This window comes from Hipposideros armiger, unplaced genomic scaffold (genome assembly GCF_001890085.2).
Source record: "Hipposideros armiger isolate ML-2016 unplaced genomic scaffold, ASM189008v1 scaffold_48, whole genome shotgun sequence".
NCBI classification, from domain to species: Eukaryota; Metazoa; Chordata; class Mammalia; order Chiroptera; family Hipposideridae; genus Hipposideros; species Hipposideros armiger.
This window is the reverse complement of record NW_017731398.1, coordinates 3,729,532-3,744,692: the sequence shown is the minus strand read 5'-3', so window position 1 is coordinate 3,744,692 and position 15,161 is coordinate 3,729,532. Positions and strand designations below refer to the sequence as shown.

The window sequence follows — 15,161 nt, the reverse complement described above, 5'->3', positions numbered from 1 at the left end:
TTCGCTCTTCTTCTTCTTTTTTTTTTTTTAAACAAAAATAGCTCTGCCAACAGTGAATGATTCTAAGTGGATAAAAATTTGTGAATGTTGAAATTCAACATGCTTCATACTATAACCAACCTGCAACAATATTGTGGTCAATTGTGTGAATACCAAATCAGTATATATACTGTATATTATACTACAGAAATTTGTATTTACAGGCAAAGATACTAGTAATTGTTGGTCATGTTGGGGGAAAGGGTACTGGATATTTATTAGCAATGAGAAATGCAACGAACTTCCTTATTTATGCCTTATGACTAAAAGGGTGTGAAATGTAAGGTGAAGTTTATGCGCGAGGCTCGGAAGGAACGGGGGTCTGTGAAGGCAGCGACTTGTCGTTTCTCTGTTTGTCCTATACAGCTCAGCACACTCTTGGTGCTTGATCAACGTTATATACTACCGGTAACTAAGCACATTTTTAGATCTTTTTTTAAACGGCGTGTGTAAAATTTGGTTAACGTACGACGGTTGGTTTGAAGCTATCATGTAAAATCTGCCTCTCCAAATATAATCGAAAATAAACTCAGACATTATATCTTGCAGTGGGATTTTATTCTATGGAGACATTACAGTGTTCGGTCTTTATGCAGAAACCCTCAGGGCACGTCCATGTCCCCAGCACCCACATCAAACCCAAAGCTCTGGGGCGCCCCAGAAGCCTCCTGCACACCCCTTCCATGTCAAACCTTGCAAAGAAAACTGAGTTTTCTGAGTTCTCAGGGCACATGCTGGTTTTGCCTGGTTTACCCTCAGTGTCAATGCCTTTACGCGTTGTGTCATCTGTGTCTCTCTCTGTTGCTCAATGTGATGTTGTGAGAGACACCCAGGCTGATGTGTGTGGCTGGAGTTATCTCGTTCTCACTGCACTGACTGGCTGTGAACACAACACAATTGCTTTATCGCTTATTCCACTCACAGGTGCGAATTGCCGTGTCTTTCGGCGTGTATGTGTGTGTTTCTGTCATGGGTGCATTGTGGAGTAAAACCCCTGAACCGCGAGATAGGCCTATGATCGTTTGCACAGACGTTGCCCAAGCTTTCCAGCATGGCTCTGCCATCTACACGGTCATGGGTGGTACACACGGGAGTGCTTGTCACGCACACATCACAGACACTATTTTCCATCTCGTGGCATGTATTTTCACTCTCTCAGTGGTGTCCTTCAGATCAAAGCAAGTTCTTGATTTTACTATAGAAGTGTATCCTTTTCTCCCATTCTGACTGGCAGTTTGAGTCCTGTTTAAGAATAGTCTTTATAGCTCCACGGTCACGAAGATGCTGTTTCTCCCAGAAGGCTTGTTGTTTTACTTTCCGTGGTTAGATCTGTGCTCCTGGAATTGATAGTCATACCTGGTGTGAGGTCGGGGTTTAAGATGTGTTATTTGCGGCACCTCTTATTAGAGAGGTCACCTTTCCCCTCTGACTTAAGTCTGTTGGACGTGTATGTGGTTTCCTGGGCTCCTTCTCCATTTGTCAATTCATCTGTTTTCGTGTAACAGAAATTTTTCATCCTAGACACATTCAGTGGTTCCTCACTGTGGAGCACATGACTAATAGCTGACTTGGGCAGAAGCCTCAGTGCATTTCTCGCTTGTGAAACCACACCACGGAGTGTGCGGAAGAGACAATTCACCCAGCTTCTTGTATCTCATTCTGCCACTCACGAATGTCACTGAGTCCCCTTCTTGAGTCATTAGAGTGATGAGACATGAGTCACAGCACATTGTAGAAAGCAATGACTATCCTGACACCTAGGCACAGAAAGGAGTCCGACGAGATTTCGGAGAATGTTCGGGTAAGTATACGACACCGGGTATGAGAATGATTTTTAGTTTCACAATAAAATATTAATTCAGACCCACAAATCCAGTTTGCATATAGGTCAAGTGGACCTGGATGGAACTTGGCCTAAGTGCTCTGAAAAAAGTGAATCAAGAAAAACAACCTGTAATTAAACTTGTAGGAAATAATGTTCGGCCTTTCTAAGGGGACACACCAATATGCAATATACTGTTGTAAGGCCTTTTCATCGGCCATTCATTTAGAGTCCTCCTCCTGGGGACTAGCAAAAGTCAGTATTTGGTTAACTTACTTTCCATTACTGAATGGCCTTTTAAAACAACAACAACAACAACAACAACAGCAAAACCACACACCATTTCTGAGTTGCTGAGAAGTTGCTGTACCTGGGTTTGGTTTCTGTCTTCACGGGTCCTTGTGATGGAAAGGAGGGAGAGCAGGCACAGATGGCATCACACGGAAGCGATGCTACGCTACGTGGAGAGCAAACTGCTATCTGAAAACAGGAAGAGAACCCAGCGTTTCTGGCTGGGACCAGGTACGGCACTGCAACCTGTGCAAACACTCTCTCTGCTGTCTCCACCCGGACGTTAGCTCATAGCAGCTTCTGAGAATTTCCTGAAAGAGTCAATAAATTCTGGACATGAAATTACTGTTCGAAACCAGCAGTGCGAATGTGGTTAATTGCAAACAGTTTCCTTCCATTTGTCAAGGAGAGCACTTAATAAATTACGCCTAATAAGTTACTGAGTGGTCACCCTGCTAACAGAAGAAATATGCATGGTGTCTTCATCCTGGTTACTTACAGTCGTGTTCTACATTTTAATGATTCTTGCATAATTTCAGAAGCCCCGTGAGGAAGCCTTTTCGAGAGCATTTTCCCTGTTGGATAGGGCACCTCAGCCGGTCTCCGTTACATCATTAAAGTTCAGGTTAACATTAGCGATGTATATGTGACCCATATTCTTCTTTTGAACCCAATATTTTTCCTACCCTTTGGTTTATTCATTCATTTATTTAGTCAACTGACATTTATCAAGCAACGTGGATGTGCAGGGCAGTGGCTTGTGGCTGAAATGCTGTCCCCGGAAGCAACAACGCCTTACACGTAACGAGATGCTTCCTCAATACTTGTTGAGCGAAGGAGTGAATGAATGAATGAACGAAAGTCTTGGATCTGGTGTCTCGGAGCTCCCATTCTAATGAACGTGCAGACAGCAGTCAAGCAAGCAAGCAAAAGGACTTTAAACGGTAGTAGGTGTAAGGAAGGAAGACTTCTAGTGCTCGGAGAGGAGCACTGAGTGAGTTAGGGCGGCCAGGGAGGCCTCCCGGAGGACACAGTGTATGGACCGCTGAGGAAGAGCGCTTCTGGCAGAAACAGAGGTCACATGGTCTGCACTTAGGGAACTAGACTAGGGGACGAGGTCCACAGGGCGATGGGTGAAGTAGGCAGAGATTGGATGACGCAGGGTCTTGTAGGTGACAGCAAGGAGGTTAGCTTCCATTTTCAGTACAATGGGAAACCTTTGGGAGGTTGCAAGCAGGGAGATGACAAAGTCCACAATGCGATTTATAATTAGAAGCACGCACTCGGCTGCAGTGTGGAGAATGGACAAAGGGTAGCAAGGGTGCAAAGGTGCAGGAAATGGACTTGCTGGGGTGTAGACAAGACAAGGATGGATCTGTTGGGGAAGAAACTGTGTGTGTGTGTGTGTGTGTGTGTGTGTGTGTGTGTGTGTGTCCCCTTCTGCCTCTAGGTGGCATTAGTAATGCAAGACAGCTTTGTGGTGGGCGTCACAGTGGAGTGCGGGAAAGCAGCTCTTGTGTGGGACGAGTATTTGCTAATTAGTCATGTGTGACTCAGCGAGTGTAGCCTGGTCATTCTGCTCTCCTGCTCAAACACCAAAGGTGGCGGTTTGAACCTAGCCAGTGGGTGCCCCTGTCCAGGTGGAGATGTGCAAAAATCCACAACAGTCCAGACCCGGGCACAGCAGTGGCACCGAGGCCAGAGGCATGGGGGTGGAGTCATCTGGGAGGAGAGGACGGTGGCAGCTGTGGAAGGGTAAGGCTTTCTCGCACCTGCCCGATAGCCTGAAGATAGCTGTTCGGGACGTCCCGCGTGAGGACTGGGAAGTCATGAGGAGGATCAGGGGAGGTAGGGGGCTAGGATTCTGGGGCGGGGCGTGGGGAGAATACTCAGAGTCATAACACGAGATAACGATTCTCGAACCCCCAGCACACATTACCTCACGTGGTCCCCACAACAACCACCTGATAAGGCAGGGGATCCTCGGAGCCCCTGTTCACAGATGATTAAACTGAGGTGTAGACAGGGGGTGTGACTGGCCCGAGCTGGCAGAGCTGGTCAGTGGCTGAGCCAGGCCACCCTCCTCTGGCCACCCCACGGCCCACCGCTACCCCAGACTGAAGGGGGTGACGATGGCACCAGAATTGTGGAGGCCTTAAGGGAATGTGACTGAACTGGGCACTGAGGACCCCACGAAAGCCACTAGTGAGTGTGATTGAAAGAGACCAGCGGTGGAGTGAATGGAAGGCTCACTGCAACAGCCAGGAGAGGAGGCAGAGGACAAGGAGGTGAAGGTTAATCTGTAAACGAAGAGAAGGGAGAGCAGCTCTGTCAAGGGCACCCTTTCTGTGGGAAGCAAAGACTTTGGTCAGGGGGCAGAAGCCCCAGCAGAGGGAAAGGCTAGTGGTTTGAGGACAGGGGCAGGCCCAGTGGAGGGCTTACCTTAGTGGGAAGAAAGAAGCGAGGGGACGTGAACACGTCCTGTTCACCACGTCCCAGGCACCAGTCCTGGCACTCTGCCATGTTTCTCTCATGTGTTCATTTATCCGAGATACGAGTGATCTCATCTGACAGGTGAGGAAACTCAAGATCAGAAAGGGGTGAGGGAGCTGCCCAAATTCACCCGGCAGGCAGGCGAGCGGGCTGGGGCCAGGCTGCAGAGCCTGTGTGCCTCCTGTCTGCCTACTGCTGGGACGAGAGGGCAGTGACACAAGGACACTGGGAGTGGGTGGGACGGGGACGTGAGGGAGGCTATCATTTGCTGAGTAGAGCTGGAGAGGGATGAAGAGGGAAGTTCCAAAATAGCTGGTAGGGAATTCAGAGGCAGCAAGGCGGGGCTGGCCTGGCCGGGGGCGCTCAGGCCGCTGACCCGGTGGCCTCCTGGGCCCCCACCAGCACCAGTGTGGCTGCGAACGGGCTCAGAGCCCCGCGGGGAATGAGGCCACAGGCTCGGGACACTGGCTCCCTGAGGAATTAAGGAGCTTTGTTTTTCTCCTCTCCACTTTGGCCAGGATAAGTGTGTGTGTGTGTGTGTGTGTGTGTGTGTGAGTGTGAGTACATGTAAGGGGGATGTGTGTGTGTCTGTGTGAGCATGAGTACATGTAAGTACGTGTGTGTGTGTGTGTGTCAGTGTGAGTACTGTAAGGGATGGGCTGTGTGTGCATGTGCTGGACAAGTGGGAGGTGAGGAGCTGCCTGTGTGTGCGGCTGGAATGTGAACACATCCCTCTGAAATAAATCACTGTCTGCAGAGCTGGCTGCACGACTCAGGCCGGCTGCGAGCTACGTGACAGGCTTCCAGAAGCTCTGGGCTCCGGATGCCCACAGTCTGGTTCATGGCGCCCCTCAGATCTCTGGGCACAAGGAAGTGCCTGTGCAGGCCTTCGGGTAGGAGCTGACCTGTCACAGAGCTCACAAACATCTGCCGTCACCGTTGGGGCATCCTGGACCAAAGTGCACCCCTTTTCTGCAAATCTGAGTCTACATGGGAAAACCACCTGCACAGTTAGACCTTTATTTCTGTTACTGAAAAGCAAGTGGCAGGAATTGAATTAGGGACAGAGAGAGAGAAGGGGCGGGGCACATTTCTGCACCAGAAGTGTCATTCAGCCAAACATGTTGTGTGTTCTTAGCCTTCTCTCATTTGCCTGAAACACTGGTGTATTTCATTCGTTCATTCATTTATTCATGCACGCATGTATTCTACATCATATTCTACACTCTATCCTTGAGCCCATATGGTGTGCCAGGGACTATGCTAGCTGCAGGGCACGGGGCCATGAACATTCAGGCACGCATGGAGCAAGCCGTTACCCCTGGGGTACGTGCGTGATGTATGCACTGGGCCTTATCACAAAGGCTGGAACTCAGTCCTGGGAGCTGTATGGGGCTGCAGATGACAAGGGCTTTCAAAGAAGCCCTTCTTGGGAGTGGAAGCCAGCTTTGTGACCCCCTGGTGCCCACCCCAGTGTGAGACACTGTGCCATTCAGGAGGCCACGCCCACGTCCCCTGCCCTAAGAGTGGCACTGCAGGGAGCCTCAGACCAACGGACTCACAGGTAACAGCAACCTAGGCCCCGGGGCTCTGACTCCATTCTCACTCAGGAGCCCTGGGACTCGATGATTACAGCTGTGTGACGCCCCTTCCTCCAGCCAACCCCACAGGCCCAGGGGCAGCTGGGAAGAGCGGACTCTCCCAATGAGCTGAGTATCACACTAAGGTCTACAGCACTCTGCGAAGTGGGGACTGCTGTTACTGCCAGCCCGAGTGTACAGCCAAGGAGAAAGAGGCATGGAAGGGTCACGGACGTCACCCGAAGTCACACAGAGGGAGACCTGGGGTTTCAACCAGGCACTCTGGGGTCGGAGTGCATGTTCACAGACTCTCCAAGCAAAATCTAACTTGGCCTCCTAGGTCTCATGACAAAGAGTTCCTCACCCATCCACTGAATTTTTTAAAGACATCATACCTTGAGATCTTACTATGTAACAACACCATGCTAAAGCCTTTATCTACATTATCATTAATTCATCCCATGTGTATAAACTGCCGACTATGTCCTAGACAGGGTTTCAGATGCTGAGAATACGGAGGTAAACAAAACGCCCACCTTCCTACCCTAATTATAATTTAGTTGGAGACACATGACACACAAAGAAGCCAGAGAATGAATATATACATACCAGGCAGTGATAAATGACATTTGTCTCTCTTGATGCTCACCCATCTTTAAGAAGTGGGTATTATAACCAGTTTATAGCTGTGGCACAGAGGCGGAGCGAGACTGGTAAATATCCCTGGAGTCACCGTTAGCAACTTTGAGCTTGGACTTGATCTTGAATTTCAATCCAGATCCCTCCCACTCTCAACGATCACACGCGCAGGCCGTTGTCAAAGAAGGAAGTAATGCTTCCATCTATTCTTCCCTCCTCTCTGCTTTCTCCCCACCCCCCCACCCCCATCCCTGATAAAAAGAGCGGGGAGGACAAGTACAGACTCTGTGGGCTGGAGGGACGATACCCCGGGGTCCCCTCCTGAGGTCACCGGCCACTGTCCTGTTGGGGAGGGCTGTCCTCACACCAGGCAGAAGTAGATGAATGAGAATGTCATACAGGACAACGGAGTCAGTAAGAGGTCCTCTGTGACACTAGAGCTTCTTTTGTTCCCTTTCTCTGCCCTCCCCTGGGCTGACAAATGTGTTCGTGTAAAGACAAGATGAGCAATTTGTCACAGCGGTGTCTTCCCTCCTGGCCTCATCGTGAAGGGCTGCAGTTAGAGTTAACCGGTCACTCCCACACCTGCTCATGCGGGTCCGTCCTTGTCAAAGGGCCCCCAGGCTGGGCCCCTGGACTGACCGTCCCCACAGCCCGTGTGCGCATGTGTGTGCTGCGTGTTCCTGACGGAGGGGAACCAGCAGCTCTCGGACCAAGCGCCATGTCCGGCCTAAGGCTGCTGTGGCAGGTGCGTTTTCCCACCTTCTCCCGGCGTCCCCCACATCCTGGGAGATGTGATTGCTTTCCTCTCCAGGTGATCTAACCGGGAGGTCTGCAGGCTGAGGGACACAGCTCACGGGGAGGGGAGCTGCGATAGGAACCAGCGCCCACACTCATCTCCTGCACCCGGTTACCCGAAGTTCACACATGTGTTCTCGGGGCGCACACATGTTGTGCTGTCTCCTGGTTCCCAAATCCTAATTCCTGTCATGTGGCTTTGTCCTCACCAAGGCGAGCAGAACACATCATCTGCTCAGGCAGGTGTGTAAATCCCAGATTCCACAAGCTCCAGGGCCCTTCTCAAACTCCCTGGAGTCCTCATAGTGCAAAGCTTCACAGGTCCCCCCGAACAGGAGGCAGTGAGAAAATGGTAAAGACTTGAAAAAACTCAACCACATGACGTAAGTTAATTTCCTGTGATGCTGCCTCTGGTGGAGAGAAGACACAGAGTCGCTGCGCGATGGGAACCAGCGAGTGTGGTAAACGACTGACGGGACTCTTTCAGCACTTTCATTACTTGTTCTCACTATCACAGTTGCCAAAGGGCTTGAAGACAACCGTCTACATTGTTTCAGTGAATTCATGTTCCACTAGGTTAAACATTGCCCTGGTATCCACGGCCCATTTGCACAGCCAGCCAAAGCAAAGGAGCCCGGATGAATTGTTGCACATCCCCAGTTAATGTGGTTTTAATTCCGAGACAAATGGGATCTTAGTGAATTTCAAACAAACTGTCCAAATTCTTTTATTTGAGTTTGCTGGGGAGACTGGTGTGTGGAATTAGTGGGCTGTGGCTGAAGCTTGGCAAGTGCTTCATCAGGCAGTAATCCTGGTTGCTACAGTGCTTGTTGGAACAGGGTCTGAGCTGGGTGTCACGTTATCTGTGCTCATGAAGAATGGGGGCATCACCCACAGATGCCAGCTGTGGACGGATCACAGGCTCCCCTGGAACTGATGGTTTGTATAACCTCCATCTCTACCACACCTAAAATTTACCAACAATAATGTCATCTTATTTCTGCATGGTACCTTCGTACCTAGGAACTCTCGCTTGTCTTCATGGGATCAATTGTAGGAATAATGTAGATGCATCTTTGTTTTTTTCTATTCCAAAATTCTGGGTTAGCCTAAGGTCGCGACCATTCAGCCAGATAAGAGGACTTACCCCGATGACTGGCATAAGCACAGAACTACCTAGATGTATTTATTCACGCAGCGATTACATGCTGTTTGCTTACTCTGGGTCAGGCACGGAAGACGCAGACAGGAAGACACTTGGATGGCTCCTGACCTCCAGGCGCTCTCCATCTAGTGAAAGCACTTGTTACAGTAACTCAGCAGAGGGTGTCACCCTCACCTCTGCTTTTCTGGGTTGCCTCCTGGCATAGAAAGCTCCTGAAAGGCACAGCTCTGTCCTATCCCCAGATCTACCCCTAAACCCAGGACAGGGCTCGTAGCCAGTGGACCTACAGACAGTATCGGCTGGGTGAGTTGGTGATGGCATGACTGGCTTTGTGGAGATTTGATGGAAGAAAGCACTGCGGGACTCAGGAGAAAGACCCCATGTGGAAAGGCATTCATGGAAGACACACAACAAGGCGATAAGTGACACATGACACCATTCCTCTGTGCCAGGCATTGAGGTGGGTGCTCAGGCCCAGCAGCAAACACGCCTTGGCTCCTGCCCTTGAGGGGCTCATGGCTCATGTGTGTGACAGACAAAGGACTGTGGCTGGTGTGAGGGCCAGAGCACAAGGCCGAGGGAACTCCCAGGAGGACTCCCTGACCCGGTCTCGTCCTTCTGAGAGAAACAGTAGGTAGACACCTGGGAAACCCAAGGCCTGTCCTGGGCTGGATGGGAAGTGGGAGGGAATCAGGCCGTGGGGATCGGTAGGGATTCTTAGGGGAGGCCTGTGTGCAGGGCCTATGAGTTTGGGTGTGACTCGCCAGGCGATGGGGAGCATACAATGTCTGCTGAGTGAGAGTGTCATGGTGTGGGCACCCGGCTGTGCGGGGGCCTGGACAAAGAGTCTAAGAGCCTGGTCCTGTGCGATCTCACATCGTAATGCTGCCACCCTGCCACGGCACGAGCACCAAGTCACAGGAGCACAGACTCGTGTGTGAGACGGAAGGATGCCCCGGCCGAGCATGTCGTCAGTTCTGCACTGACGCCGCTCCTCCCTGACCGTCCTACCCACCCAGGGGACTGTCCAGCTTGTGCTCAGATGTCTCCAGGGAGAGAGCGCACACTCCTGAGGGAGCTCAGTCCATCCTCAGCCCCCCGAGTGCTAGACAGTCCTCTCTTACACCAAATCAGAATCTGCGTCCCTATAATGTGGGCACAGTTGTCCCACAGAACACGTCCCACGGCTGACGAACGGGAAGCTAAACATCGCTAGCTGTCCCTTGGGGGAAACGGGGTTTGGTTCTCGTGATGGTTAGCTGTCTGTGTCACCTTGACTGGGCATGGGGTGCCCAGACGTGTGGTTAGACGTTACACTGTTTGTGTCTGTGGGGGGGTGTTTAGAACAAGAGTAACATTGGCGTCAGCAGACTGTGCCCAGCAGCCCGCCCTCCCCAGTGTGGGTGGGCCTTGTCCAGTCAGCCGAAAGCTCCACCAGAACAAAAGGGCAGACTTTCTTCCCCAGAGTACGAGGGGGCCCTTCCTGTCCAAGTGCCTTCCGCCGGGACATCGGGCTTCCCCTGCGTTTGGACTTGAGCTGAATCATCAGCTCTTCTGGTGTCTAAGCTCGCCAGCTTTCGGGCTGGACCTTACACCACCAGCTCCCCTGGGGCCCCAGCGTTCTCACTGCACACCTTGGGGCTCTCAGCCTCTATATTTATGTGAGCCCATTCCTCATAATAAACCAATCGATAGAGAAATGTATAAAACGTACACAATAAAATACGTACGTATGTTTTAATATATACATCTGTCTATCTACGTATATGTGTGTAGTTACTGGTTCTTTTTCTCTAGACAAGCCTAAGAATCCAGTTCTCTTTCTGACCTGGTCACTGCCCTTCAGACACTCTCCCCTCCCCCATCTTGGCAATGACCCTTGTAAAGTGTGTGTCAGAGATAGAAGAGGCAGCTCCAAGTCCTCTGATCCAAGAGAGTAGATGGCCCACTGTCTTCTTCTGAACTGTATCTCTCAACAGGCAGCCTGTAAGACTGGTCTGTCATTCCCACTTTCCAAGAGGAAGCTCGGACACGGGCAGGAGTTTGCTCAAGATCCCACAACTAAGTACATGACATAAATGAAGACCTAAATATCTGACACCTAAATGACGAATGATTTCCAGCCTTGCTCTCCGGCTGGGTTCCACACCATAGCTTGTCGTAAGCACGTGATGCAAATCTTAAACACCAGGTCGCATAAATAAGTCATCCTACCTGATTCCTGAGGAACACTGGCCCTCTTCCCATCCTGGTCACTTTCCTTCAGTGCAGTGACATGGCCAATGACCTTGTAGTATCGCCATTCTGCAGACCAGAAAACCAAAGGTGAACTGTGAGGAAATGTCAGAACACTGGTATGTCCGTTTACTCGTTCAAGCCACTGACGGCTCCTACCTGTCGCTGAGTCTCTCCACACCTATACCTATGGACCCAACTGTGGGGCTTCATTTTCTTTTTTTATGGTGAGGTTGAAACACGTCAGACTCGGACCAGCTTTTACAGTTTTACCACTGGCACACTTTTGTCATTCGGCAGCAAAACAGAAGCACGTTGAGGGCTGAAGAGGGCTAGTCGCTCCTCGGAATTTCCCTGAGGAATAAGTTTCCTAACGACGGGTAAACTGTATGGTTAGATGATGACCAGAAAAACACAACTTTTATTATGATTCTTGATGCTCAAGGTCACTTTTTATCTTGCAGTTTCCATTAGGGCCTCCTGCCATCAGCTCATTTGACACAGATGACCAGTACGCATCATCTAGACCCTTCCCGGACACCAGTCTCCTCAGTGCGATGACCAAGGGGAAAGACGCCTACATACGGGGCATCCCAGGGTTAGAGCCACACAGGCAGATGGGCCACAGAGCACAAGGACTGCCCTCTTGTCTGGTTGCTCCGCCATCTAGTTTACAATATTAGTGCACAAGCATCATCCCGCACCCCCCTACACACACACACGGTCATGTTATAGGGGATGGTCAGAGCCAGGATCGGTCCTCAACTGTGCCCCCAAATTTTGCGACCTCAAGAAGTTTCTTCCTTCCTCAGGACCTCAGGTTCTCCATTAAACAAACATACAAACAATAAAACCCTGAAGATGACTTCACTTGGCAATCAGTAAGTTCTCTCTGAATTCTCCTATGCCAGGATGCTATGATAGAATTTCTAGGGAATCTCTTAAGTCCCTTGAGAATTAAGGACTTAAATCACGTATCATCTTAAGGAAACTGTGTGGTCTCATGGGAGACTCCTATGGTCTAGTCATCGGGCTTGAAAAGAGAAATGTCATTCTCTCATAATGTCCCCAAAGAACACAGCGGCCAGTGTGTGTGACTGCGCAGTCTCCACCAGTGATGCCCTCACGTCGTTTCTGCCAGTTTCCTCACAGAATTAAGAGGGAGGGGTTCTTGTGCACACACCTGAACAGGGGAAGGTAAATACACTCGCTACTTAAATTCAGAAGCACTTTTCTTCTGTCCTGACTTGAATTTAATTTCCAAATCACAATATTACAGATTTACACAGTATGTCCAGAGGGGCCAGGGAAGAGTAAAAATAGAAGCCAGAATGGTACAGGGGACCATCATCCAGTAAGTGGCAGTTGACTTATTAACAGACAGAAAAGGAAATTGATTTATAAATGATCTTGATGGGGGGTGGTGGTGGTAAAGACTGCTGCCTACATTTTAAAATTAATGTTTAATTATATATGAAATTCTTAATTACACATGGAACCCTTAACTGCACGAGCAATACAGGAATACATTTCCGTGTTCAAAAAATGAAACACTGCTGATAAAGCTGACGTCTGTCTGAGCAGCTCTCATCTTCCCTCCATCCTCAGTTCCTGTTTGGTTCACGTCCTTTCCCATCGGTTTCCTTGCTTTCACATAACTTTAGATATAGATTGAAAGAGCCATGAAAACTGTGTTTTCTAGAGGCATATGTATTATTATTGACTTTTTAAGTGCACAGATAGTTTCGTTCTACAACTTGTTTTCCACTCAGTGGAATGGCTGGCGTTTCCATCCGTGTTTCAAGTTTTCCCTTTGAACCACGATGAACGTTTTTATACCTGCCTCTTTGTGCACACGTGGGCCACAGGTGAGCTGCTCTTCAAAAGCGGCTGTTATTTTAGACTTCCACCATTTCCAGTGTAAGTGTCAACACTGTGTTTTTCCAAACTCTTTTGGTTTTGCCAGTCCCTGGGTAAAATCTCATTGTTTTCATTTGTATTTCTTTCATTACTAGAGAGTTGGGTATCTTTTCATGTTTGTTCTTCTGTTATTTACTGCGTATTATATGATAATTTTCCAATGGGTTATTTGTGGGGGTTTTTCTCATTGGCTTTTGGGCGTACTAAATTTTCTCCTAATATTTATTTGCAAACGTATTTTGCCAGGGTCCCTTTCCCTTAATATTTTGGTGCACTGTTCCCCCCAAATAAGGATATTCTTTTAGGTAACCACAGTACTGATATTAAATTCAAGAAATTTATATCAAGGCTATAATTTTACCCAATCTGCCATCCGTATTCCAATTATTTCCATGTCCCAGTAATTTTTTTTTTTAAGATTTTTATTGGGGAATTGGGGGAAGGGGAACAGACAAGTTGCTGTCCTTTTGTTCTTCAGTCTAGTTGTGGAGGACGTTGCTTCACTGGCCCAAGTTGGCACCATCATTGCGCTCTTCCTGGGCGAGGCAGATCAGTCGCCGGCATCTGGATGGCCGCTCAGCTGGCCGCTCACGCTGGCTGCTGGCTACACACAGTAGCCCATGACAACCCACTGCAACAGGGGCTGCAGCCTATGCCGTCGCCGGCGATTCATGGCAGCCCAGCTCCTGGTCGAGCATCTTAGTTGCAAAGGGCAGTGTCACTGGCCCTCATATGTGGGATCCGAACTGGGGCCCTCTGGCGTCCCAAGCCAGCTCTCAACCAACGCGCCACTCGGCCGGCCCCCAGTAATATTTTTAATAACGTTTTATATTCTTAACAGCATTCCTCCCCTATAGTACATACAGGTGGGTCTCCTCAAGCCCTCTCATTTCAAAAGTCCATTGAAAAACAACAGTGGACAGTCAAGTGGGGCTGGGAGGAGGACAAGGCCCTTCTCTGCATGACACCCTCAAGGTCTTTGCCCCTGAGCTCTTGCGTCCTGAGGTCCACAACGCCCTCTTAGTCTCATGCCCACCTTTCATCCAGTGAGCCGGCCTGGGGTTAAAGTCAAGTCAGAGACAAACGACCCAAAGGAACTGCTTGTCTGGGTACCTCCTGGCCAGTCTCCCCAACCCAACCCCTGCCTCAGGGCCTCTCCTGCAGACCCGCCTCCTAGCAAAGGGAGGTGTAGCCTCAGAGAAGGGAAGGATTCCTGGGCACAAGGGGCTCTGCTCTCCAAGGAGATTTTGATCTCACTGCACACTTGTTCTACGTGGGAACCTCACCCTGGGGTGCTAACTCTCCCGCAGGGGGAAAGCCAGAGGTGCTGAGGAGCGAGCGGGGCCCAGAGCCCCTAAATGTGGGGCTGGGAGTGGGCCAAGCCCCCCACCTCCTACTGCCCTGGAGGGAGAAAGAAGCCGTGCACGCCTGGCTGCTGCCACTCACACTTCTGATAACGAGTGAGGGCAGGAGTGGAAAGGATGGGAAAGGAGGCCGGTGCCAAAGGTGTGTGTGAGCTATTTATATGAAACCGACGCGTCCGCTACTTAAATATATCTCCCAGCACAAATGCTCCTTGCTGACGCGAGAACTACACAGATAATAAAGGCATCTCACCCGGGGTTGCTGGCCCGCGAGTTTGTCATCCGACAGTTAGTGTCTCCATTGTCCAGGGACCGATTTCATCCCACGCGGTCCAGACCCCGCTCCTCCACTCAGAGGCTGTGCCAGATCTACCTTACTGGTAAAACAAAAGGGAACAAAATTGGGGCTTAGTAATCACTTCCAGCTCCACACTTTATGACTCTAAGAAATCATCTCAGTCGTTGATGGCATGGATGGGAGGATGGAGCTTCTGTTATCCAAGAGTCGTGTTTAGAATTTGCCTTGCTGGCCGTAATGCATGGAGTCAAATGTGTGACTTCATGCACCAAGCCATTCAATTTGAATTTTTGTAATTACAGAATGTCATCCACATAGTCTCAGATCAACTAACCAACCTCATCAGATGCAGGGAAAGGTCACATGACTGAATACATATCAACTCTTACCGGCAAGTGAAGAAAACTGTACTGAGCAAAGACAAAACATGGATTTTTTTTTTCACCCATGTGTTTAAAATGTAGGAAGAGCGTGGGAAAGGGTGTCTGGGAGCTGCCCTGGGGGGTCGCAGGCACTG

General features: G+C 49.8%; 1 protein-coding gene across 1 annotated transcript in view; it reads right to left on the bottom strand.

Annotated features, from left to right (window-relative positions):
* Nucleotides 1–14,705: 14,705 nt before the first annotated feature.
* MTHFS (methenyltetrahydrofolate synthetase) overlaps nucleotides 14,706–15,161 on the bottom strand; it is a 139,430-nt gene continuing 138,974 nt past the window's right edge. The window contains exon 6 of the mRNA XM_019640192.1: nucleotides 14,706–14,723. Within this exon, the coding sequence (XP_019495737.1) occupies nucleotides 14,721–14,723 (3 nt within the window). The 3' untranslated portion in view covers nucleotides 14,706–14,720. The remainder of the gene's footprint in view (nucleotides 14,724–15,161) is intronic.